The 26,981-nt window shown below is 45.8% G+C and overlaps 1 protein-coding gene across 10 annotated transcripts in view; it reads right to left on the bottom strand.

Moving 5' to 3' along the window:
* The window catches only part of dop1a (DOP1 leucine zipper like protein A), a 254,369-nt gene that overhangs the window by 143,249 nt on the left and 84,139 nt on the right, over positions 1-26,981 (bottom strand). For 9 of the 10 annotated variants that reach the window (XM_085982096.1, XM_085982093.1, XM_085982095.1 and 6 more), the window contains 2 exons: positions 14,389-14,488; positions 13,657-13,763 (listed from right to left, as the gene is read on the bottom strand). In XM_085982096.1, coding sequence (XP_085838222.1) covers positions 13,657-13,763; positions 14,389-14,488 — 207 coding nt within the window. The remainder of the gene's footprint in view (positions 1-13,656; positions 13,764-14,388; positions 14,489-26,981) is intronic. The other variant, XM_085982089.1, reaches the window with a different exon arrangement.

The following is a 26,981-nucleotide window of genomic DNA, read 5'->3' as shown; positions in this document are numbered from 1 at the left end:
AATTCTATAGACTCTGGAAAAATTCCCACGGATTGGAGGATAGCTAATGTAACCCCACTATTTAAAAAAGGTGGTAGAGAGAAAACGGGGAATTATAGACCGGTAAGTCTGACATCGGTAGTGGGGAAAATGCTAGAGTCCATTATAAAAGATGTAATGACAGAGCACTTGGAAAACAGTGACAGGATCAGACAAAGTCAACATGGATTTACAAAAGGTAAATCAAGCTTGACTAATCTGCTGGAATTCTTTGAGGATGTAACTGGTAGAATAGATAAGGGAGAACCAGTGGATGTGGTGTATTTGGACTTTCAGAAGGCTTTCAATAAGGTCCCACATCAAAGATTAGCATGCAAAGTTAAAGCACACAGGATTGGGGGTAAGGTACTGATCTAGATGAGGGAACTAGATGTAATATCTCCAAGTTTGCAGACGACACAAAGCTGGGTGGGCGTGTGTGCTGTGAGGAGGACGCAGAGAAACTCCAGTATGATTTGGACAGGTTGGGTGATTATACTGCATTTGCCATGCATCTGCCTAATGTGGATAAAGGCGAGGTCATCCACTTTGGTGGCAAAAACAGGAAGACAGATTATCTTCTGAACGGCAATAGATTGGGAAAAGGGGATGTGCAACGGGACCTGGGTGTCCTTGTGCACCAGTCGCTGAAGATATGCATGCAGGCGCAGCAGGCGGTTAAGAAGGCAAATGGTATGTTGGCCTTCGTAGCGAGAGGGTTCGAGTACAGGAACAAGGATGTCTTGCTGCAGTTGTACAGGGCCTTGGTGAGACCACACCTTGAGTATCGTGTGCAGTTTTGGTCACCTTATCTGAAGAAGGATGTTCTTGCCACCTTATCTGAAGAAGGATGTTCTTGCCCTGGAGGGAGTGCAGCGAAGATTCACCAGACTGATACCTGGGATGGCAGGAATGACATACGAGGAGAGATTGGGCTTAAATTCGTTGGAGTTTAGAAGAATGAGAGGGGATTTCATTGAAACTTATAAAATTTTAACAGGACTAGACAGACTAGATGCAGGAAGGATGTTCCCGATGGTCGGGGGAGTCCATAACCAGGGGTCACAGTCTAAGGATAAGGGGTAAGCCATTTAGGACTGAGATGAGGAGGAATTTCTTCACCCAGAGAGTGGTGAACCTGTGGAATTCTCTACCACAGAAGGCAGTTGAGGCCAATTCATTAAATATATTCAAGGAGGAGTTAGATATATTTCTTAAGGCTAAAGGGATCAAGGGATATGGGGAGAAAGCAGGGACAGGGTACTGAATTTGGATGATCAGCCATGATCTCATTAAATGGCAGAACAGGCTTGAGGGACCGAATGGCCTACTCCTGCTCCTATCATCTATGTTTTCTATGTATGTGCCAAAGGAACACAATAATAGTTGTGCACTGGTAAAAGATTTAGCTTCAGTTGTCAATTCTGGACTCAGTAAGTGTAAGAATTCTGGAGCTGAAGTACCATAGACTTTTACCTATTTGGCTTGAAAGGGATTTCAGTTTACTTTATATTATGATGTTGATATGAAGTTAGATTCAGTTTACAAAGTGTTAGTTCCAAATTCCAGTGCACTTTCCTAACTTGCTTTCAAAAAGCCCAGAGATGCTGAAATAATGGACGCTTAGAAATTTGTGTTCTCCTGAGGGGAAATGGGTAGCCACTAAAACTGTTATCCACCTCAGTCTCGAGGCAATCATTAGCGCAGTACGGTAGGGTGCGTTCAGGTGCCAGCAGACAATGTAATTGCCACGGCTCCCACACTGAGCAGGCGGGGGATGGGGGGCTTCTCATTCCAGGTGGTAGTTTGGCAAGGCAGTCCGTGACACAGAGAGCTGAGGGAGGAGGCAAAGTTTAAACTTCTGGCTTCCTCTCTCCTGGTGAGCAGAAGGAGCAAGTTAGTCTGCAGCAAGTTTGGCCTGAATTTTAATACTTTGTCGGGTTGGAAGCGGGGGTGGGGGCTCGGAAGCAGTCGTGAAAGCCGAGAGATCGGCTTTGCTGCAGGCCCTGCAAAAATCAGAGGCCTCTTGAGGGGTGGTGGTCACCGACTGTGGGGAGTGGGCTTGGCTGGGACGCTGGATCCAGGGGAAGAAGTGTAAAGGCACTTACCTCCTGGTCCATGCCTTCCATTAGCTGGCGGGTTTCACGAGACCTGCAAAACCTGACCAATCGCTGTTCGATTTAACCAACATTTTTTAATTTGAGTCACGCCAGCCTCATTATAATATTTAAATGGACGACCCACCTCCTTGGAGCGAGTTGGCTGCTCGCCTCTGTTAAAACCGGAAGGTAGTGGGTCAGAGACAAATTCTGGTCGGGATTCAGATTTTTAACACTAACTTCCCACTTGACCACAACCCACCCATTTTTTGTGGGTTAAAATTACAGCCTTTGAGTCAGGAACAGTCGGAGAAAAGATGAGGAGTCTCTTTTTTTATACAGTTAATGCCACTCACGTATATTTCCATGATTCTATGATTCACCAGAATTATACCAGGGCTAAAAGGGTTAAATTATAAGGAAGGTTTGCATAGACTAGGCTTGTATTCCCTTGAGTATAGAAGACTAAGAAGTGATATAATTAAGGAGTTTAAATGGCAAAAAGCTAGGAACAGTAGAGGTCCAAAAAGGTTTGGGGGTCCATGTACATCGATCACTAAAATGTAGTGGTCTTATAATTACATAGGATATACGGCACAGAAAAAGGCCATTCGGCCAACCACTTCGTGCCGGTGTTTATGCTCCACTCGAGCCTCCTCCCGTCTGTTCTCACCTGTAACGGCTTCTCTTCCCACTCCCGCATTGTTACCTCTGCTGTCCCCCGAGGGTTTATCCTTGGCCCCCTCCCATTTCTCATCTACATGCTGCCCCTTGGCGGCATCATCCGAAAACACAGCATCAGTTTCCACATGTACGCTGACAACACCCAGCTCTACCTCACCACCACTTCTCTCGACCCCGCCACGGTCTCTAAATTGTCAGACTGCTTGTCCGACACACAGTTCTGGATGAGCAGAAATTTTCTCCTATTACGTAAATATTGGGAAAACCAAAGCCACAAACTCCATTCCCTAGCCACTGATTCCATCCCTCTCCCCAACATCTGTGAGGCTGAACTACACTATGCGCAACCTTGGTGTCATATTTGACCCTGAAATGAGCTTCCGACCACATATCTGCAGCATAACAAAGACCGCCTATTTCCACCTCCGTAACATTGCCCGTCTCCGCCCCGCCTCAGCTCATCTGCTGCTGAAACCCTCATCCATGCCTTTATTACCTCTAGACTTGACTATTCCAAGTCACTCCTGGCTGGCCTCCCACATTCCACCTTACGTAGACTTGAGGTCATCCAAAATTCGGCTGCCCGTGTCCTAACTCGCACCAAGTCCCATTCGCCCATCACCCGTGCTCGCTGACCTACACTGGCTCCCGGTTAAGCAGCGCCTCGATTTCAAAATTCTCATCCTTGTTTTCAATTCCCTCCATGGCCTCGCCCCTTCCTATCTCAGTAATCGCCTCCAGCCCAACACCGCGCCCCCCCCCCCCACCCCAGAGATATCTGCGCTCCTCTAATTCTGCTCTCTTGAGCATTCCTGATTATAATCGCTCCAACATTGTTGGCTGTGCCTTCTATTGCCTAGGCCCTAAGCTCTGGGATTCCCTCCCTAAACACCTCTGCCTCGCTACCTCTCTTTCCTCCTTTAAGATGCTCTTTAAAACCTACCTCTTTGACCAAGCTTTTGGTCAGCTGCCCTAATTTATCCTTATGTGGCTCAGTGTCTTTTGTCTCAAAATACTCCCGTGCAGCGCCTTGGGATGTTTTACTACGTTAAAGGCGCTATATATACAGGTTGTTGTTGTTGTTGTAACTATCAGCATAGCCCTCTACTCCTTTCTCCCTTAAATGCTTATCCAGCCACCCCTTAAATGCATCGATACTATTCGCCTCAACCACTCCCTGTGGTTGCGAGTTCCACATTCTCACCACTCTCTGGTAAAGCAGTTTCTTCTGAATTCCCGATTTGATTTCTTGGTGACTATCTTATAGTGATGGCCTCTAGTTTTGCTCTTCCCTGCAAGTGGAAACACTGGCCCGGAATTTGTGGCCAGCAGTGCAGCAAAGGTGCTGGTTGCTGGCCCCGAAGTAAGCTTCGCACAAAGATCTCGCCATCTCGGTGTAGAGAAGTTCGGGTTTTCCAACATGTAATTCAATTCAGCGTAGTACAGTGGGACTCCCATAGTGCGAGCTGCTGTGACGTCAACAAGCTGTCTAAGCAGCCAATCAAAATGCAGACAGCAAACCAGGAGGTGGGTAAGCTCTTAAAATGTAACTTTTTAAAATGTTAGAGAGAGTAAAAGAAAGATTGGGGCTCTCACATGGGGAAAAGGCAAACCTGAAATAAAGATGGACAAACTTTTAGAAAAAGGTTTCTAAAAAATTTAAATATTTATTAAAATGGATAAATTTGACACTGCACAAAGTTAAAATTAAAAATTTTTTTAGGGCCATCACCTCTGTTTTATCAGTCAATACGCTGTTAAAACCCCAGCTACACCTAATCTCTTTGGGTCTAACTTTTAACGGGGTATTTAACAGCGTAATTACTGCAGAAGAACCACGTTTTTGTCCGTTTCCATGATTTGAGAGTTTTCACTGATTGCTGGCTCGGTGGGGTTGGGGGTGTCCCAGAACGCAGCCAGTGTTGGAGCAGTGAATGACAGACCACAACTTCAGGATTCCCGCGTTCGGCTGCGCGTGCGCTACATCCCGAAGTTGTGGTCAGTTTCAAAGGCAGAATGACGGTGAACGCTGCCAGTTCGCAGTCATCAGGAACACAAATTCCAGGCCAATATCTCGGTGTCTACTCTATCAAAACATTCCATAATTTTAAAGATTTCTATTAGGACACCACTCAGCCTTCTCATCCTTTCCCAATAGGTATAACCTCGCATTTCTGGTATCGCTCCTCGTAAAGGACAGTACAAAAAAAAATCAAAAATGCTAATGGAATGTTAGCCTTTATATCGATCGAGATGGCTAAAATATAACGGGGAGGAAGTTTTGCTATAAATATACAAAGCCCTGGTTAGACCAGACCTGGAGCACTGTACAGTTCTGGGCATCACAAGGATATACTGGCCTTGGAAGGAAGGCAGCACAGATTCACCAGAATGTTGTGCAGGGGGTCAACACTGCAAGAGAGCTCCTCTACCCACAGGGGCCAGGAGACCCTCCAGAAAGAATGATGTGGGAGTACATCACCGAGGCCGTCACTGCCAGCAGTGTCGCCCCCACCACCTGGCCCCAGTGCCCAAAGAAGCTTCATGACCTCAGACCACTGGTCAAGGTCAGTGAATGCATCTTCAAAAGCCATCTCCTACCAACTGCACCGCTAGCCTCACACACTTCTCCATGCACGATTCCCCCCCTCCCTCTTAAACCCAGAGTCAGCAATTAGTGTAGAAGATTGCTTGCCCAGTGCATCACTCCTAGGACGTTCCGAAGTCTGCTCTCTACCGAAACCAGCTGTACCTTTTTGTAAGGACCAAAATTCAAAGTCTCTTTGAATTTGAAAGAATTAAGCTTAGATGTTGCAAGCAGGATAGCCTTCCTGAAAACAGTCATGCCAAAATCATGTTGCTGATGTTGGAGCAGGATTCATATTTCTGAAAAATGCATGACAGGAAAAAAGGATGACCAGCTGTCACAGGTAGCAGTCACTGGATAGGAAGTTAGACATTCAACGCAAGTCCTAAAATCAGAAGTTGCCATAGGGAGTCAACCAGAATAAGTCAATCTACTCAAAATAGGCCTCAGTCGACTGAAAAATAAACGCATCAGCCAAGAAAATATCACTGACATTTTCTGATCGGAAATTTTGCTGAAAACTATGTAGAAACTTCTATTTTAGGAACACCTTTACCATTACACACTATGGAAAAATACCAAAAGACTTAACATTTTTTACATGAATAGACAATGCTCAAGAAGTATTAAAGAAAAAGAACGTGCATTTCCTCACAGCGTCCCAAAGAGATTCACAGCTAATTAAATATTCTTTAGTGTAGTCACCATTGTAATGAAGGCAAGCGCAGTGGCCAAATTGTGCAAAGCAAGGCCTCACAAGCTTTGCGATAAATAACCAAATAATCTGAGAAGACGCTGGAAGCAGGCCAGGCAACATCCGCGGAGAGAGAAATAGAGTCAACGTTTCAGGTCGAAACCCTTCTTCAAAACTGAGAAAAAAAGGCAGGAAATGAAACAGATTAAAAGGCAGTTTGGGGGCTGGGAAATGGGGGAGGGGATGAAAGAAGAGACATTAAGAGATATTCAAGATGAGACGAGATAGTAATAGGACAGGTAAAGAAACAAACAATGGCACTAGATGAAGTGTGAAATGCACTGGCAGAGTGAAAGACAGCTGCCATGTGGGAGAGAGAAAAAAAAAAGGAAAAGGCACAAACCAAAAGAATGGATAAAAAATATGAAAATATAACAGAGGCCGAGGTTATGATCTGAAATTGTTGAACTCGATATTGAGTCCGGAAGGCTGTAAAGTGCCTAATCGGAAGATGAGGTGCTGTTCCTCGAGTTTACGGTGAGCTTCCGTGGAACAATGCAAGAGGCCGCAGACGGTGAGGTCTGAGTGGGAATGGAACGGTGAATTGAAATGACAGGCGACCGGAAGCTCGGGGTCACCCTTACGGGCTGAACGGAGGTGTTCCGCAAAGCGGTCACCCAATCTGCGTTTGGTCTCCCCAATGTAGAGGAGACCACATCGTGAGCAGCGAATACAGTATACTAGATTGCAAGAAGTACAAGTAAATCACTGTTTCACCTGGAAGGGGTGTTTGGGGCCCTGGACAGTGGGAAGGGAGGAGATATATGGGCAGGTGTTGCAACTCCTACGCTTGCATGGGAAGGTGCCGGGCGAAGGGGAAGGGGTGCTGGGGGGTGATAGAGGACTAGTCCACTCCTCTGGGACAGTGATCAGGGGTAGGAACCCTAGCTGGTTTCCCCCCCCCCCTCTCTCTAACCCAGGGGTCACTGGGACAGTGATCAGGAGCAGGAACCCTAGCTGGTTTCCCCCCCCCTCTCTCTAACCCAGGGGTCACTGGGACAGTGATCAGGAGCAGGAACCCTAGCTGGTTTCCCCCCCTTCTCTCTAACCCAGGGGTCACTGGACAGTGATCAGGAGCAGGAACCCTAGCTGGTTTCCCCCCCTCTCTCTAACCCAGGGGTCACTGGGACAGTGATCAGGAGCAGGAACCCTAGCTGGTTCCCCCCCCCTCTCTCTAACCCAGGGGTCACTGGACAGTGATCAGGAGCAGGAACACAGGCTGATTTCCCTTCTCTAATCCAGGGATCACTGCACAATAATCAGGGACAGGAACCCTGGCTGATTTCCCTTCTCGCGAACCCAGAGGTCGCTGGACAGTGATCAGGAGCAGGGACCCTGGCTGATTTCCCTTCTCTCTAATCCAGGAGGCAGTGAGACTAGTTTTTAAAATTCACTCTCAGGATGTGGGCGTCACTGGCAAGGCCGGCATTTGTTGCCTACCTCTGGTTGCCCTGGAGGGGTTGGTGGTGGGCTGCTGCAATCAGTGTGGCAGAGGTGCCCCCACAGTGCTGTTGGATACGGAATTCCAGGATTTTGACCGTGACAATGAAGGAATGGTTAATATATGTCCAGGTATGGATGGTGTGTGACTTGGAGGAGAGTTTGAAGGTGTTGTTGTTCCAATGCACCTGCTGCCATTATCCTTCTGGGTCCTGGAGGTCGTGGGTTTGGGAGGTGCTGTTGAAGAGGCCTCGACGAGTTGGTGCAGTACAGCTTGTGGATGGTGTGACCTGGAGCCAATCCTGGCTGATGGGATAAAAGCCACCATCACTCTGCCAGATGAACCTTTAGTTAATGTAACACAAAGATGGGGAACACAATGGTGACTCTGCAGCCTCTGGGCATCAAGCGATGGTGTAGACTAATCCTGAAGAGTCAACTATGGCCTCTCGTGTGAACATAGGAACTGCTGGACAAAATAGACCAAGGTACATCTACTTTTACTTCTACCATCCTGATAGTCGCATAATACAATGATAACAGAGTTATTGAATAATCACAGCAATCAACCTCTGCCAATGAGTCTACAACAGACCCAGACACGAGGCGAGGAAAATCCCCAGTGGTGGAGACCTCTGGGAACCATAGGTCCAAAGTCACCAATTCCTCATCACACGTCTCAAATTACTCATGTACTGTATCCCAAAATGTGATTTTCTGAAATATAGAAACATAGAAGATAGGAGTAGGAGTAGGCCATTCGGCCTCTCGAGCCTGCTCTGCCATTCAATGCGATCATGACTGATCATCCAAATTCAGTACCCTGTCCCTGCTTTCTTCCCATATCCCTTGATCCCCTTAGCCTTAAGAAATATATCTAACTCCTTCTTGAATATATTTAATGAATTGGCCTCAACTGCTTTCTGTGGTAGAGAATTCCACAGGTTCACCACTCTCTGGGTGAAGAAATTCCTCATCTCTGTCCTAAATGGCTTACCCCTTATCCTTAAGACTGTGAACCCTGGTTCTGGACTCCCCCGCCATCAGGAACATCCTTCCTGCATCTAGTCTGTCTAGTCTTGTTAGAATTTTATAAGTTTCAATGAGATCCCCTCTCATTCTTCTAAACTCTAGCGAATATAAGCCTAATCGACCCAATCTCTCTTCATACGTCATTCCTGCCATCCCAGGTATCAGTCTGGTGAATCTTCGCTGCACTCCCTCCATGGCAAGAACATCCTTCCTCAGATAAGGCGACCAAAACTGCACACAATACTCAAGGTGTGGTCTCACCAAGGCCCTGTACAACTGCAGCAAGACACACTTGCTCCTGTACTCGAATCCTCTCACTATGAAGGCCAGCATACCATTTGCCTTCTTAACCACCTGCTGCACCTGCATGCTTACTTTCAGCAACTGATGCACAAGGACACCCAGGTCTCGTTGCACTTCCCCTTTTCCCAATCTATTGCCGATCAGATAATAATCTGCCTTCCTGTTTTTGTCACCAAAGTGGATAACCTCACATTTATCCACATTATACTGCATCTGTCATATCGCCCAACCTGTCCAAACCGTACTGGAGTTTCCCTGCATCCTCCTCACAGAGCACACGCCCACCCAGCTTTGTGTCGTCTGCAAACTTGGAGATATTACATCTAGTTCCCTCGTCTAGATCATTAATATATATTGTGAATAACTGGGGTCCTAGCACCGATCCCTGTGGTACCCCACTAGTCACTGCCTTCCACTCGAAAAAAGAGACCCGTTTATTCCAACTCTTTGCTTCCTGTCTGCCAACCAGTTTTCTATCCAATCTATCTAATCTGCATCTGAATGAATCAACACGAACTACTTCCACCGTCTCCCCAGGGAGCATCTTCCATAGATTGACCGCTCGCTCACTGAAATAATGTTTCCACAGATTAATATTGAATTTACTCCCATTCAAGTGCACCAACCACCCGATGTGATCAAAGGCCTTTCAGTGGTGAGCACTGTACCAAAAGGTTTAAAAGGAGTCTGATGTTTTCCATTACTGAACTAAGTAACACAAAGCCGGCGCTTCATAAATTATGGGGTATTTTTTCCATCTGGGTGTTTAAAATTCATAAGCAAATAAAACAAAGAAGATGCACTTATGAGAAATGTCAGGAGCAAGATGCAGTTAATAATCAGGAAGATTATGGAAAGTACAGGAGGCAACTGAAAAAGTTAGCATGGGAGGCAACGAAAGGTTACGAGAAAAGATTAGCAAGCAACATTAAATTGAACCCTAAAACATTTTCTAAACATAAAATGCAAGAGGTTAGCTAGGGAAAAAGTTGGGCCTATTAAGGACCCAAAGGGAAATCTTCATATACATAGAGGACATGGCTAATGTATTAAAATGAGAATTTTGCATCGGTCTTCACAAAGGAAGCAGGCGATGTGAAGGTTGCACTAAAAGAGAGGGAAGTTGTGGACAGGATAGTAATAGATGGAGAAGATGTACTAAAAAGGTTAGCATTACTGAAAGTTGGTAATCACTTGGTCCAGGCGGACTTCATCCTTAGTGCTGAAAGAAGCCAAGGTAGAAATAGCAGAGGCATTGGTCACAACCTTTCAATCCTCAGTGGATACAGGAGCAGTGCCGGAGGACTGGAGTGTTGTTAATGTTATACCACTATTCAAGAAAGGGGAGAGGGATGAACCAGGAAACTATAGACCAGTCAGCCTAACATCGATGGTGGGGAAGTTATTGGAAACCATTATCACGGACAAAATAAACTTTCATTTGGAAAGGCATGGGTTAATCAAGGACAGCCAGCATGGATTTGTGAAAGGTAAATCATGTCTGACTAATCTGATTGAATTCTTTGATGAGGTAACAGAGAAGGTTGATCAAGGTACTGGAATAGATGTTGTATATATGGACTTTCGGAAGGCATTTGACAAAGTGCCACACAGGAGACTTATTAAAAAGATGGAAGCGCATGGAATTAAGGGGAAAGTGGTGGTATGGATACAAAATTTGCTCAGTGACAGGAAGCAGAGGGTGCTTGTGGATGGATGTTTTTCAGACTGGAGGTGGTTTACAGTGGTGTTCCCCAAGGGTCAGTTTTGGGTCCATTACTCTTTTCAATTTTTATAAGCGACCTAGACTCGGGTGTAGGGTGCAGCATTATAACATTTGCAGATGATACAAAACTTGTCAAAGTAGTACAGGAAACTTTGGTTTATCCGGAGGTTATATGTCCAGAATACTCGATCTAACGGCAAAAATCAGGAGCCGTTTTCTATACATCTTTTTTAGTTCTCGTTGCTTTTTTTTTCACCAATCAGGCACTGCAAGGTCTGTAGCTATAGCAACAGCTTCAGCTAGAGACTCTTGCAGCTGCAGCCGACTGTTTTGAAGCTGTTAGCAACAGGGTTTGTTGATTCACATGGAGCTTTTCAGTTCCTTATGTTTCAACATTAACGCTGGTATGTCCGGCACTTTTGATGGTACGGCACCAGCTCGGTCCCGTCAGTGCCGGATATCAGAAAGTTTCCTGTAGATAGTGATGGGGATAATTGTAGACTTCAGGATAATAGACAGGATGGTGAAATGGGCAAAAGCATGGCAGATGGAGTTCAATGTGGAGAAGTGTGAAATGAAACACTTTGGGAGGGCTAACATGGAAAGACAGTGTACTTTAAATGGCACGGTTTTGAAAAGTGTAGATGAGCAGAGAGACCTTGGTGTCCATATGCACAGATCTTTAAAAGGTGCAGGGCAAGTCGATATGGTTACAAAAGCATATTGGTTACCTGGGTTTATAAATAGAATAGAATATAAAAGCAGATCATGCTAGAACTTTATAAAATCACCGGTTAGGCCTCAGCTGGAGTATTTTGGACAATTCTGGGCCCCACACTTCAGGAAAGATATAAAGGCCTTAGAGGTGCAGAGGAGGTTTACCAGGATGTTACCAGGGATGAGAGGCTTCAGTTATGAGGAGAGGTTGGAAAAGTTAGGACTGTTCTCCTTGGAACAGAGAAGGTGAAGAGGTGACCCAATAGAGGTTATCAAGATGATGAGAGGTTTTGATAGAGAGAAAAACTATTCCCTCTGGTGAGTGGGTCAATAACCAGAGAAAATAGATTCAAAATCATTGGCAAAAGAGCTAGAGGGGAGATGAGGAGAAATCTTTTCGCTGAGAGTGGTCGGGATCTGGAACGCTCTACCTGAAAAGGTGGTGGAAGCTGATTCCATCAATAATTTTAAAACAGAGTTGGACAGGTGCTTGAGGATGAGGAACTTATATGGATTCCCTTATAGCTGTAAGGTTCAGTTCGTTACCACCACTGGACCAATGTAGCAATCACATCCAATGGCCATTCTCTTCCCCACCAGCTCTGCCCTCCAAATCCCACTGCAACAAAGCAGTCCTCTAACCAACCAATCATCCAATGGGTCCCTGTCAATTCATGTCTTCCCGTTCATCAACAAGCAACTGGACCTTTGGACCTTCTGCCAATCACCTTAAATCTGTGTCCTCTGGTTCTCGACCCTTCCGCCAATGGGAACAGTTTCTCTCTATCTACTCTGTCTAGACCCCTTATGATTTTGAACACCTCTATCAAATCTCCTCTCAACCTTCTCTGCTCTAAGGAGAACAACCCCAGCTTCTCCAGTCTATCCACGTAACTGAAGTCCCTCATCCCTGGAACCATTCTTGTAAATCTTTTCTGCACCCTCTAAGGCCTTCACATCCTTCCTAAAGTGCAGTGCCCAGAATTGCTCCCATTGCTCTCTCCGATTCCTCACTGTACCCCAGCGATGCTTCATTAAATTGAGGCAAGGCCCTGGAGCGTCATGAATCCATTCGGAGATTTCATGCTCTCTTGGTTCAAACTGCCAACTCCTCCAAATTCCAGCTTTGGATTGGCCCTTTAAATACTCAAGTTAAGATCGTGCAAGTCTGCACCACGCCCACTGCCACGTATTCAATGCCAAACCCGGACGTGCCATTATAATTAGGTGGCTGCGTTAAAATGGTACAGACCGACACGCTGAAAGCTCTTCGGGATTCAAAGCCGATATCGCACCCATCCACCAACTCCAAACGCACCTCAGTTATTATTTAGGCCGTAGTAATGTAGAGAAACATGGCAGCTAATTTGCACACAGCAAGATCCCACAAACAGCAATGAGGTACATGACCAGATAATCTGTTTTAGTGATGTTGGCCAGGATACTGGGAGAACTCTCTCGCTCTTATTTGAATCGTGCAGTGCAATCTTTTACACACACCAAAGAAAGCAGACTTGGGTTAACGTCTCATCTGAAAGATGGCACCACTAATACAGCAGCACTCCCTCAGTACTGCACCCAAGTGTCAAGCTGAGTGGGGTTTGAACCTTCTGACTCTCGGCTAAGAGTGCTACCACTGAGCCAAGGCTAACACCTTTTAATTCTTTTGTATGCTTATAAAAGGCTTTGCTATTTTCCTCCCTCTTAACCTTCTTAATCTCTCGATTTCCCATTTATAATTTTTGTATATTTTTAAGTATGTCTCTGTATTTACCCCCATATATTTATCTTATACCTCTTTACTAAATGCCATTTTTGCTCTAATCTCTCTATTTATCCATGGAACCCCAGCCTTTGATGCAGCCCATTGCCTTCCAGTGGAATTATTTTTTTAATCCTGTACCGAATGTATCTCTGATTTAAATATCTCGCACTGCTGGTCCACTGTGAAATCGGCTAACTTCCAGTTCAACACCATGATCTTTTTCTTTAACAAGGTTCATGTTGAAAATAGAGTTATATATTCTGGTTACTATTTCCTAAGTGTTCTCTTACCTTCAGGTAGCCAACTTGTTCTGCGTGGTTACCCATAACCAGATGCAGCACTGCATCATTCCTTATTGGACATGCAATGTGCAGATTAAGGAAGCAGTCTAAGAATACTACATTTTGACCACGAACATTTGGGTGATCCCAATCTACCTTGAATAGTTAAAGTTAGCCATTGTTACAAATGTTTATACTGAAAACTATAGAGCGCGACTATAATCTAGAGAGACTGGAACAATAGGTGTACCTGAATCAGAAGATCCTTAGAAAAGGTATTAAAATAGTAGATTGCATGTTCCTCTGGATTGCTGTGCCTGGTGCTTCTGGGGCCTACAACACCATTGTTATCGATTCCTAAATAAATTGAAGGAAAAACAGACTTAAACATGCACACAACTGAAATGTGTATCTAGATGGCTACTGCAACATTTAGCTGATCTTTCCAAATATTATATACAAAGCTTTTTACTTACCAAATGGTAATCCATTTAAAGAAAGCAGAAGAGAAGTCACATATAAGTTTGTTAATCAATGATAATCTACATTCTGCACAAATTTCTTGGCCTTTAACAGACCAAAATATCATCTACTTACACGCCAAGTATTGAATCTCACTGCCAGTTTACAGACTATGTATGTTTTCAATCTTGAAACTATAAAAAATATGTACACTAGGTGGATTTTAAAAAGTTAGAAAATCCCAACCTGATTTCTCAGCTTGAATGCAACAAATTTGAAAAGAATGAAGAAAGAAACTAATGTGGAGACAAGATCACCCACACCAAACACTACAGTAATTGAGTTTAAGAAGTTTTCCATTGTAAATCATTTATAATCCTTACTCATTATCATAAAATGCATACAAGAAATTGTGTACGTTATACAGTTTACATCTGCTCTATAAAACATCACAGCACAGTACCTGAGCTAATGCCTTTGCCGATTTGAGTACATACATATCTGAATGGGGCTAACTCACCAAGAAGCCACGCGTAAAGTCTACGGTTGAGGGACATATCTCTCCGAAGTACTACGTGTAAAGCTGCAGATAGTATCTGTATCATGTCTGGGCGAGTGGCCTAATAAAATAAGTGGGAGGAAAACGCATTTCCATTAAACTTGGAAAGGAGATTTAATGCTGAAAGACATTTGCAGCATTGTCAGTCCTAGCTTCAAAATCAGAGGGCCCAAAAGAGATTGTTCTTCATTCATATTGCTGCCCCTCCCCTACGAATTGACTCTTGTCAACTTGGCTCAGTTGGTAGTACTCTTACCAGAGCCAGAAGGTTGTGGGTTCAAGTCCCATTGCAGAACTTGAGCACATCACCTAGGCTGATACTCCAGCGCAAGTGTGGAAACGTTGCATCGCTGGAGCTTCTGTCCTTCACAAGCGATGTTAAACTGGCCCTACTTGCCGGTTCAGGTGAATGTTAAAGATCCCATGACAATATTCATTCAGAGCTGGGAGCTCCCCTAGCGCCCTTGCCAACAATCTTCCCTCAGCCACCACCACAAATATATTAAATGGTCATCATTGCATCTAATTGCTGTTTGTGGGACCTTGCCATGTGCAAAATGACTGCCACTACCACCATCACAACTGTGACCGCATCTCAAAGTAAAATAAATAAATCTTTCTTACAATCTAATTATGTATATTGATGATCAAACCAGGAATGCTAAAATCAATTATTACGTAGAATTATGTAGCGTCTCCAGCACAGAAACAGGCCATTCAACCTAACTGGTCTATGCTACACACGAGCCTCCTTCCACCCCTCTCCAAGCAAACATATCCACATATCCTTCAATCCTTTCTTCCTCGCGTGATTATCTAGCTTCCCCTTAAATGCATCTATGCTATTTGCGTAAACTTAACTGAACTGACCAGAAACTTAACTGGACCAGCCACATAAATACTGTGGCTACAAGGGCAGGACAGAGGCTGGGTGTTCTGCATCTAGTGTCTCATGCCTTTCCACCATCTACAAGGCACAAGTCAGGAGTGCGATGGAATACTTTACTTGCCTGGATGAGTGCAGCTCCAACAACACTCAAGAAGCTTGACACCATCCAGGACAAAGCAGCCGCTTGATTGGCACCACATCCACCACCTTAAACATTCACTCCCTCCACCACCAGCGTACCGTGGCTGCAGTGTGTACCATCTACAAGATGCACTGCAGCAACTCGCGAAGGCTTCTCTGACAGCACCTCCCAAACCCGCGACCTCTACCACCTAGAAGGACAAGGGCAGCAGGCGCATGGGACCACCACCACCTCCAAGTTCCCCTCCAAGTCACACACCATCCTGACGTGGAAATATATTGCTGATTGAAGTGGATTTTTAGAAATCATACTTAGTAGCAGCATAGCATTATGGGTAAGATTAAGTAGTCAAGACATTTTTGCCTGACAACAGCAGGCTAAATGCATATAAGCTTTGCACACAGCTCAGCACGTAACCACAAAAAGGGACAAAGATAGGAAAAGCAGAAGGAGACGTACTGAGACAACTCGCTTGACTGAAACTAGCCGTTGGGAGATTAGGGAAGTCACCAGGTGGGCAACTGACGGTTCAACCGCCACCTAGACTGTTAGGAGAATGTGGCAAGAAATAACTTGAACAAGTGACGCGAAAACATGTGATGTCACGCGAAAAGTATGAATCATTGTGGTTTTAAGACAAGTTCGGAGAGTCAGCCAGGAACGAGTTGCAGGAACTCTAAGCTGTGCTCCCTGATCAGCCCTTAGGTACCTCGGCGGACTGTTTGTATCGTACTGTTGAATAATTTTGCGTTTTCTGTGTTTTCAATAAACTGCTTGGCTATTTTACCATTTACAAATTAGTGTGCGGATTTAATTAATTTTTTCGCCACAACACCGATCCTTCATCTTCGCTGGGTGAAAATCCTGGAACTCCCTCCCTAACAGCACTGTGGGAGTACCTTCACCACACAGACTGCAGCGATTCAAGAAGGCAGCTCACCACGACCTTCTCAAGGGCAATTAGGCATGGGTAATAAATGCTGGCCTTGCCAGCAACACCCAGATCCAATGAACGAATAAAAATGATTTGTGTATCTGTACCCCTAGATCTCTTTGCTCCTATACCCTATTTAGACTCTTATTATCCAAGCAGCATGTGCAGCCTCCTTATTCTTCCTACCAAAATGCACCACCTCAGTTATCTATATTGAAATTTATTGCTAATTACATGCCCATTCTGCAAGTTTAATATCTTCTTGTATTTTGTTGCAGTCTTCCACAGTATTAACTATAGCCCCCAATTTGGTGTCTTGTACTTTCGATTCCCAAATCCAAGTCGTTTCTGTAAATGGTGAACAACAGTGGTCCCAGCAACGATTCCTATGGAACACCACTTCACACCTTTTGCTAGTCTGAATAGCTACCCTTAAACCCTACTCGGATTTCTGTTTTGTAGCCAGCTTGCGGTCCATTCTGCTACTTGTCCCCCGACTCCATATGCTCTGCCCTTAGTAATATCTACTACACGATACTTTAATCGAAGGCCTTTTGAAAATCCAAATATAACACATCTACAGGAAACTCTTTTTTATCCGGCACCAACGGGACCAGCGTGGTGCCGGTTGATCAAAAAGTCCAGATTACAGAGAGGTATACTGACTAAGGTACAAGAGCCCCGTACATGGCCACAGATCCAGGTGTCCCTGTTGCATGGCAACAGGTGCAGGAACCCCGGTTACACGGCCAGAGATCCAGGCGTCCCTGTTGCATGGCAACAAGTGCAGGAACCCCGGTTACACGGCCACAGATCCAGGAACCCTGGTTACACGGCCACTAATATGAAGTAAAACTTACCTGAACCTACTCCTGAATTTTGCCGGTTAAGAAAGATTTCCGGTTATTTAGGTGCCGGTAAAGAGTTTCCTGTACTACATTACCCTTATCTACGCTTTCTATTACTTCTTCAAAGAATTCAATAAGGTTGGTCAAGCATGATCTGCCCTTTTGAAATTCGTGCTGGCTACTCCCTATTATATAGGCCCAGAAATTCGGGTCTCCACGGATGAGTACACATGGGATACTCACCCGTAGACCCAATGGAAGTGCCGGTTTCGTGCATGCACTGCGCATGCACAGGAAACCAGAACTTCCGATCCCTTGAAAGGGGTTCAGAGGTGGAACGCGTGTGCCGGAGAGGCAGCGCGTGCACATTGAACTTACGGGTTTCTTTTCCAGGTTTTTCCGGGAGGGTAAGTCTCCAGGAGTTACACATATAAAAAGCAGGTGCAAGGCCTGCTTTTAACAAGGTATGTGGCAAATTAAAATTAAAACATTTTTTCCACAGGTTTATTATTTTTAAATACTTTAAAGAAAGGTAAGCAAATGGTATGTTGGCTTTATTCCAACAGGATTGAAGTATAAGAGTAAAGAAGTCTTACAGGAAACTCTTTTATCCAGCACCAACGGGACCGGCGTGGTGCCGGTTTATCAAAAAGTCCGGATTACAGAGCAGTATAGTAAAAGGTACGAGAGCTCCGTACACAGCAACAAATCCAGGCTTCCCTGTTACTTAGCAACAGGTGCAGGAACTCCGACCACAAGATCCAAGCGTCCCTGTTGCTCAGCAACAGGTGCAGGAACCCGGCCACAGATCCAGGAACAGGCCACTAATATGAAGTAAAACTTACCTGAACCTACCCCTGAATTTTGCCGGTTAACAGAGATTTCCGGTTATTTAGATGCCGGTAAATTGAGAGTTTCCTGTAGATTGTGAATAGCTGAGGCCCAAGCACTGATCCTTGCCGTACCCCACTAGTTACAGCCTGCCAACCCAAAAGTGACCAGTTTATTCCTACTCTCCTCATCACCCCCAATCCCATGAGCCATAATTGTGTGTAATAACCTCTTGTGTGGCACCTGATTAAATGCTTTTTGAAAATCCAAATACACCACATCCACTGATTCTCCCTCATCTGCACTGCTAGTTGCAATCCCAAAAAACTATTAGATTTGTCAAACACAATTTGCCTTTCATAAATCCATGTTGACTCTGTCCAATCATATTAACCTTGGGAGATTTCAAAGGTGAGCGAGAGCGGCTGGAGAGCGCCAAACCCCGGGAGATTTCAAAGGTGAGAGAGAGAGCGGCTGGAGAGCCAAACCTCGGGAGATTTCAAGGGTGAGCAAGAGCGGCTGGAGAGCGCCAAACCCCGGGAGATTACAAAGGCGAGCGAGAGCGGCTGGAGAGCCAAACCTCGGAAGATTTCAAAGGCGAGCGAGAGCGGCTGGAGAGCCAAACCTCGGGAGATTTCAAAGGTGAGCGAGAGCGGCTGGAGAGCCAAACCTCGGGAGATTTCAAAGGTGAGCGAGAGCAGCTGGAGAGCCAAACCTCAGGAGATTTCAAAGGTGAGCGAGAGCGGCTGGAGAGCCAAACCTCGGGAGATTTCAAAGGTGAGCGAGAGCGGCTGGAGAGCCAAACCCCGGGAGATTACAAAGGTGAGCGAGAGCGGCTGGAGAGCCAAACCTCGGGAGATTACAAAGGTGGGCGAGAGCGGCTGGAGAGCCAAACCTCGGGAGATTTCAAAGGTGAGCGAGAGCGGCTGGAGAGCGCCAAACCCCGGGAGATTACAAAGGTGGGCGAGAGCGGCTGGAGAGCCAAACCTCGGGAGATTTCAAAGGTGAGCGAGAGCGGCTGGAGAGCCAAACCTCGGGAGATTTCAAAGGTGAGCGAGAGCGGCTGGAGAGCGCCAAACCTCGGGAGATTTCAAAGGTGAGCGAGAGCGGCTGGAGAGCCAAACCTCGGGGAGATTACAAAGGTGAGCGAGAGCGGCTGGAGAGCCAAACCTCGGGAGATTTCAACGGTGAGCGAGAGCGGCTGGAGAGCCAAACCTCGGGAGATTAAAAAGGTGGGCGAGAGCGGCTGGAGAGCGCCAAACCTCGGGAGATTTCAAAGGTGAGCGAGAGCGGCTGGAGAGCGCCAAACCTCGGGAGATTACAAAGGTGGGCGAGAGCGGCTGGAGAGCCAAACCTTGGGAGATTTCAAAGGTGGGCGAGAGCGGCTGGAGAGCCAAACCTCGGGAGATTACAAAGGTGAGCGAGAGCGGCTGGAGAGCCAAACCTCGGGAGATTTCAAAGGTGGGCGAGAGCGGCTGGAGAGCCAAACCTCGGGAGATTTCAAAGGTGAGCGAGAGCGGCTGGAGAGCCAAACCTCGGGGAGATTACAAAGGTGAGCGAGAGCGGCTGGAGAGCCAAACCTCGGGGAGATTACAAAGGTGAGCTAGAGCGGCTGGAGAGCCAAACCTCGGGAGATTACAAAGGTGAGCGAGAGCGGCTGGAGAGCCAAACCTCGGGGAGATTACAAAGGTGAGCGAGAGCGGCTGGAGAGCCAAACCTCGGGAGATTACAAAGGTGAGCTAGAGCGGCTGGAGAGCCAAACCTCGGGGAGATTACAAAGGTGAGCGAGAGCGGCTGGAGAGCGCCAAACCTCGGGAGATTACAAAGGTGAGCTAGAGCGGCTGGAGAGCCAAACCTCGGGGAGATTACAACCTCGGGGAGATTACAAAGGCGAGCGAGAGCGGCTGGAGAGCCAAACCTCGGGAGATTTCAAAGGTGAGCTAGAGCGGCTGGAGAGCCAAACCTCGGGAGATTTCAAAGGTGAGCTAGAGCGGCTGGAGAGCCAAACCTTGGGAGATTTCAAAGGTGAGCTAGAGCGGCTGGAGAGCGCCAAACCTCGGGGAGATTTCAAAGGCGAGCGAGAGCGGCTGGAGAGCCAAACCTCGGGAGATTTCAAAGGTGAGCGAGAGCGGCTGGAGAGCGCCAAACCTCGGGAGATTAAAATGGTGAGCCGGGCTACAACGGACCGGTGAGTGTAAAGAAGTAAAAAGTAATCGAAGTGTGACATCACCAGAAAGCAGGTAAGTGATTGGTTGGTGTGTATTTCTCTCTTTTTTCCCGAACTTAATTTTTGTAGTTTACATTTTCTACGGCCTCTGTTGTGTAGCAGGGAGTGCTAGTAAACAAGGGCCCTTGAGTATATCATTTTTTTTAAATTCATTGATGGGATGTGGGCGTCGCTGGCTGGCTAGGCCTGCATTTAGTGCCCATCCCTAATTGCCCTTGAGAAGATGGTGGTGAGCCGCCACCTTGAACCGCTGCAGTCCATATGGTGTAGGTACACCCACAATGCTGTTAGGGAGTTCCAGGATTTTGGCCCAGCGACAGTGAAGGAACGGCAATACAGGTCCAAGTCAGGATGGTGTGTGGCTTGGAGGGGAACTTGTAGGTGGTGATGTTCCCATGCGTCTGCTGCCCTTGTCCTTCTAAGTGGTAGAGGTCGCGGGTTTGGAAGGTGCTGTTGAAGGAGCTTTGGCGAGTTGCTGCAGTGCATCTTGTAGATGGTCCACACTGCAGCCACAGTGCATCGGTGGTGGAGGGAGTGAATGTTGAAGGTGGTGGATGGAGTGCCAATCAAGCGGGCTGCTTTATCCTGAATGGTGTCAAGCTTCTTGAGTGTTGTTGGAGCTGCACTCATCCAGGCAAGTGGAGAGTATTCCAACAAACTCCTGACTTGTGCCTTGTAGATGGTGGAAAGGCTTTGGGGAGTCAGGAGGTGCGACACTCGCCGCAGAATTCCCAGCCTCTGGCCTGCTCTTGTAGCCACAGTATTTATATGGCTGGTCCAGTTCAGTTTCTGATCAATGGTAACCCCCAGGTTGTTGATAGTGGGGGATTCAGCGATGGTAATGCCATTGAATGTCAAGGGGAGATGGTTAGAGTCTCGCTTGTTGGAGATGGTCATTGCCTGGCACTTGTGTGGTGCGAATGTTACTTGCCACTTGTCAGCCCAAGTCTGAATGTTGTCCAGGTCTTGCTGCATATGGACACGGACTGCGTCAGTATCTGACGAGTCTCGAATGTTGCTGAACAGTGTGCAATCATCAGCGAACATCCCCACTTCTGACCTGATGATGGAGGGAAGGTCATTGATGAAACAGCTGAAGATGGTTGGGCCTAGGACACTGCCCTGAGGAACTCCTGCAGTGATGTCATGTGATTGAGATGAATGACCTCCAACAACCACAGCCAACTTCCTTTGTGCTAGGTATGATTCCAACCAATGGAGAGTTTTCCCCTTGATTCCCATTGACTTCAGCTTTGCTAGGGCTCCTTGATGCCACACTCGATCAAATGCTGCCTTGATGTCAAGGGCAGTCACTCTCACCTCACCTCTTGAGTTCAGCTCTTTTGTCCATGTTTGGACCAAGGCTGTAATGAGGTCAGGAGCTGAGTGGCCCCGGCGGAACCCAAACTGGACGTCAGTTAGCAGGTTATTGCTGAGTAAGTGCCACTTGATAGCACTGTCGACGACACCTTCCATCACTTTGCTGATGATTGAGAGTAGATTGATGGGATGGTTTAATTGTAGTGTAATTAGTAGTATTGATTTGATATAATTTAATTTGAATTAATTAAAGGGTAAGTCATGGCAGCACAGCTCAGCCCCATGGCATGCTGCTCCTGCACTATGTCGGAAATCAGAGACACATTGTGTGTCCCGGACGACCAAGTGTATCCAGCTGCAGCTACTGGCAGACCGCATTGCGGCGCTGGAGCTGCAAATGGATACATACTGGAGTATTCGCGATACTGAGGACATTGTGGATAGTACGTTTAGGGAGTTGGTCACACCGCAGGTAAAGGCTGCACAGGCAGAAAGAATGGGTGACAGCCAGGCAGAGTAGTAGGCGCAGGTAGGTAGTGCAGGGGTCCCCTGTGCCCATCCCCCTCTCAAACAGATATACCGCTTTGGATATTGTTGGGGGAGATGGCTTATCGGGGGAAGGCAGCAGTAGCCAACTTCCTGGCACCATGGGTGGTTCTGCTGCACAGGACGGGAGGAAAAACAGCGGGAGAGCTATAGTGATAGGGGATTCTATTGCAAGGGGAATAGAAAGGCGTTTCTGCAGCCGCACATGAGACTCCAGGATGGTATGTTCCCTCCCTGGTGCAAAGGTCAAGGATGTCTCGGAGCGGGTGCAGGGCATTCTGGAGGGGGAGAGTGAACAGCCAGCTGTCGTGGTGCATATAGGTAAAAAACGGGATGAGGTCCTAAAATCTGAATATAGGGAGTTAGGAGGTAAATTTAAAAATAGCACCTCAAAAGGTAGTAATCTCAGGATTGCTACCAGTGCCACGTGCTAGTCAGAGTAGAAATAAAAGGATATTTCAGATGAATACGCAGCTAGAGGAATGGTGCAAGGGGGAGGGATTCAAATTCCTGGGACATTGGAACTGGTTCTGGGGGAGGTGGGACCAGTACAAACTGGACGGTTTGCACCTGGGCAGGACCGGGACAGATGTCCTAGGGGGAGTGTTCGCTAGTGCTGTTGGGGAGGGTTTAAACTAAAATGGCAGGGGGTTGGGAACCTGTGCAGGGAGACAGGGGAAAGGGAAGCAAGGATAGAAGCAAAAGACAGGAAGGAGAAAAGCAAAAGTGGAAGGCAGAGAAATCAAGGGTGTAAATCTAACAGGGCCATAGTAAATAAGAATTCTAAAAGGACTATGTTAAAAAAAACAAGCCGGAAGGCTTTGTGTCTTAATGCGAGGAGCATTCGTAACAAGGTGGATGAATTAGCTGCGCAAATAGATGTAAACGGATATGACATAATTGGGATTACGGAGACATGGCTCCAGGGTGACCAAGGCTGGGAATTCAACATCCAGGGGTATTCAATATTCAGGAAGGACAGGCAAAAAGGAAAAGGAGGTGGGGCAGCATTGCTGGTTAAAGAGGAGATTAACACAATAGTAAGGAAGGATATTAGCTCTGATGATGTGGAATCTGTATGGGTAGAACTGAGAAATACCAAGGGGCAGAAAACGTTAGTGGGAGTTGTATACAGCCCCCCAAACAGTAATGCGGAGGTTGGGGATGGCATTAAATGGGAATTTAGAGACGCGTGCAGTAAGGGCTCACCAGTTATCATGGGTGACTTTAATCTACATATAGATTGGGCTAACCAAATTAGTGACAATACTGTGGAGGAGGAATTCCTGGAGTGTATACGGGATGGTTTCCTGGACCAATATGTCGAGGAACCAACTGCAGATCAGGCCATCTTAGACTGGGTATTATGTAATGAGAAAGGATTAATTAGCAATCTTGTTGTGCGAGGACCATTGGGGAGGAGCGATCATAATATGACAGAATTCTTCATTAAGATGGAGAGTGAAGTAGTTGACTCAGAGACTAGGGTCCTGAATTTAAATAAAGGAAACTACGATGGTATGAGGCACGGTGGCATAGTGGTTAGCACTGTTGCCTCACAGCGCCAGGGACCCGGGTTCAAATCCGGCCTCGGGTGACTGTCTGTGTGGAGTTTGCACATTCTCAGTAAACCTGAGGATTGGGAGCAGTTTAGCATTCAGCAAAGGAGGACAAAAGGATTAATTAAGAGGGGGAAAATAGAGTACGAGAATAAGCTTGCAGGGAACATAAAAGTGACTGTAACAACTTCTATAGATATGTGAAGAGAAAAAGCTTGGTGAAGTCAAGCTTAGGTCCCTTGCAGTCAGAATCAGGGGAATTTATAATGGGGAACAAAGAAATGGCTGACCAATTAAATACATACTTTGGTTCTGTCTTCACAAAGGAGGACACAAATAACCTCCCAGAGATGTCGGGGAACATAGGGTCTAATGAGAGGAAGGAACTGAATGAAATCAGTATTTGTAGGGAAATGGTTAAGGAAATTGATGGGATTGAAGGTCGATAAATCCCCAGGGCCTGATAATCGACATCCTAGGGTACTTAAGGAAATGGCCCTTGAAATAGATGATGCATTGCTGGTCATCTTCCAAAATTCTATAGACTCTGGAACAGTTCCCATGGATTGGAGGATAGCTAATGTAACCCCACTATTTAAAAACGGTGGTAGAGAGAAAACGGGGAATTATAGACCAACAAGTGAGCCTGACATCGGTAGTGGGGAAAATGCTAGAGTCCATTATAAAAGATGTAATGGCAGAGCACTTGGAAAACAGTGACAAGATCGGACAAAGTCAACATGGATTTACAAAAGGTAAATTGTGCTTGACTAATCTGGAATCTTTTGAGGATGTAACTGGTAGAATAGATAAGGGAGAAACCAGTGGATGTGGTGTATTTGGACTTTCAGAAGGCTTTCGATAAGGTCCCGCATAAGAGATTAGCGTGCAAAATTAAATCACATGGGATTGGGGGCAAGGTACTGACTTGGATAGGCAGACAGGAAGCAAAGAGTTGGAATAAACGGGTCTTTTTCCCCGAGTGGCAGGCAGTGACTAGTGGGGTACCGCAGGGATCAGTGCTAGGACCCCAGCTATTCACTATATATATATATATATATATATATATATATATTAATGATCTAGACGAGGGAACTAAATGTAATATCTTCAAGTTTGCAGACGACACAAAGCTGGGTGGGCGTGTGTGCTGTGAGGAGGATGCAGAGAAACTCCAGTATGATTTGGACAGGTTGGGTGATTATACTGCATCTGCCATGCATCTGCCCAATGTGGATAAATGCGAGGTTATCCACTTTGGTGGCAAAAACAGGAAGGAAGATTATCTGAACCGCAATAGAGAAGGGGAAGTGCAACGAGACCTGGGTGTCCTTGTGCACCAGTCGCTGAAGGTAAGCATGCAGGTGCAGCAGGCGGTTAAGAAGGCAAATGGTATGTTGGTCTTCATAGCGAGAGGGTTCGAGTACAGGAACACGGATGCCTTGCTGCAGTTGTACAGGGCCTTGGTGAGACCACATCTTGAGTATTGTGTGCAGTTTTGGTTGCCTTTTCTGAGGAAGGATGTTCTTGCCATGGAGGGAGTGCAGCGAAGATTCACCAGACTGATACCTGGGGTGGCAGGAATGACGTATGAGGAGAGATTGGGTCGATTAGGCTTACACTTGCTAGTGTTTAGAAGAATGAAAGGGGATCTCATTGAAACTTATAAAATTCTAACAGGACTAGACAGACTAGATGCAGGAAGGATGTTCCCGATGGTGGGGGAGTCCAGAACCAGGGGTCACAGTCTAAAGATAAGGGGTAAGCCATTTAAGACAGAGATGAGGAGGAATTTCTTCATCCAGAGAGTGGTGAACCTGTGGAATTCTCTGCCAAAGGCAGCAGGAGAGGCCAATTCATTAAATATATTCAAGAAGGAGTTAGATATATTTCTTAAGGCTAAAGGGATCAAGGGATATCGGGAGAAAGCAGGGACAGGATACTGAATTTGGATGATCAGCCATCGTCTCCTTAAATGGCGGAGCAGGCTCAAGGGGCCGAATGGCGTACTCCTGCTCCTATCTTCTATGTTTCTATGACTTAAGTGTCCTGTTATCACATCCCCTAATAATAGATTCTAGCATTTTCCCTACTACTGATTTCAGGCCAACTGGTCCATAGTTCTCCATTTTCTCTCTCCCTACTTTCCTGATTTGCTACCTTCCAATCCACAGGCACCATTCTAGAAGCTAGGGAATTCTGGAAGATCAAAACTAATGCAGCCACTATCTCTATAGCCACCTCTTTTAAAACCCTAAAATGTAGGCCATCACATCTAGGGGAGGTCAGTTTTTAGTCCCATTAATTTCTCCAGTACTATTTCTTTACTAATACGAACTTCTTTAAGTTCCTCATTCTCGCTAGTCCATTGGTTCCACACTATTTGCAAATGTTTTTTGCGTTTTTCTACCGTGAAGACAGATACAAAGTATTAATTTAATGACACTGCCATTTCCTTATTTTCCATTATAATTACTCCTGTTTTTGCCTCTGCTTTATATTCGCGAATCTCTTCCTTTTTCCATACCTATAGAAGCTTTTACAATCTGTTTTATGTCTCGTGCTAGTTTACTCTCATTCTCTTTCTTCATCAATTTCTTGGTCCTCCTCTGCTGAATTCTAAAATCCTCCCAATCCTCAGGCTTACAACTCTTTTTAGCACCATTATAAGCTAATAGTAATACTATTAACTTCTCGCTAGCCATGGTTGGACCACTTTTCCCGTGGGGTTTTTATTCCTCAAGGGAATGTATATACGTTGCTAATTATGAATCAATTCTTTAAATGTTTACCATTGCTTATCTACCACCATATCTTTTAGTCTAGTTTCCCAATCTACTTTTGCCAGGCATACCTACGTAGTTTGCTTTCTTCAGATTTAAGACCTTACTTTCAGACTTAACTAAAATCACTCAAATTCAGTATAACATTTTTTATATTATGATCACTCTTCCCCAGAAGCTCCTTTACTACAAGGTTATTAATTAACCCTGTCTCATTGCATAATACGAGATCTAAAATAGCTTGTTCCCTAGCTGTTTCCTTGACATAATTGTGGTGTATGTGCCTTTAAGAGCAATTGTGGTGTATGTGCCTTTAAGAGCCCCAGGTGTGCGTAATGCCGGTAATTGCCACTTGGGCTATATAAGCCTGTGTATTTTGTATATCCTTTAGAACCTCCCCCCCAGACTTGCTTAGTAAATACCTATGAACCAACTCCTGTCTTCAGTGTCTTTATCTACACACGGACACTACAGT

This window comes from Somniosus microcephalus, chromosome 3 (genome assembly GCF_052327205.1).
Source record: "Somniosus microcephalus isolate GS21.2 chromosome 3, FLI_Smic_1.0, whole genome shotgun sequence".
NCBI classification, from domain to species: Eukaryota; Metazoa; Chordata; class Chondrichthyes; order Squaliformes; family Somniosidae; genus Somniosus; species Somniosus microcephalus.
The sequence above is the reverse complement of the archived record's forward strand: the minus strand, read 5'-3'. Positions and strand labels throughout refer to the sequence as shown.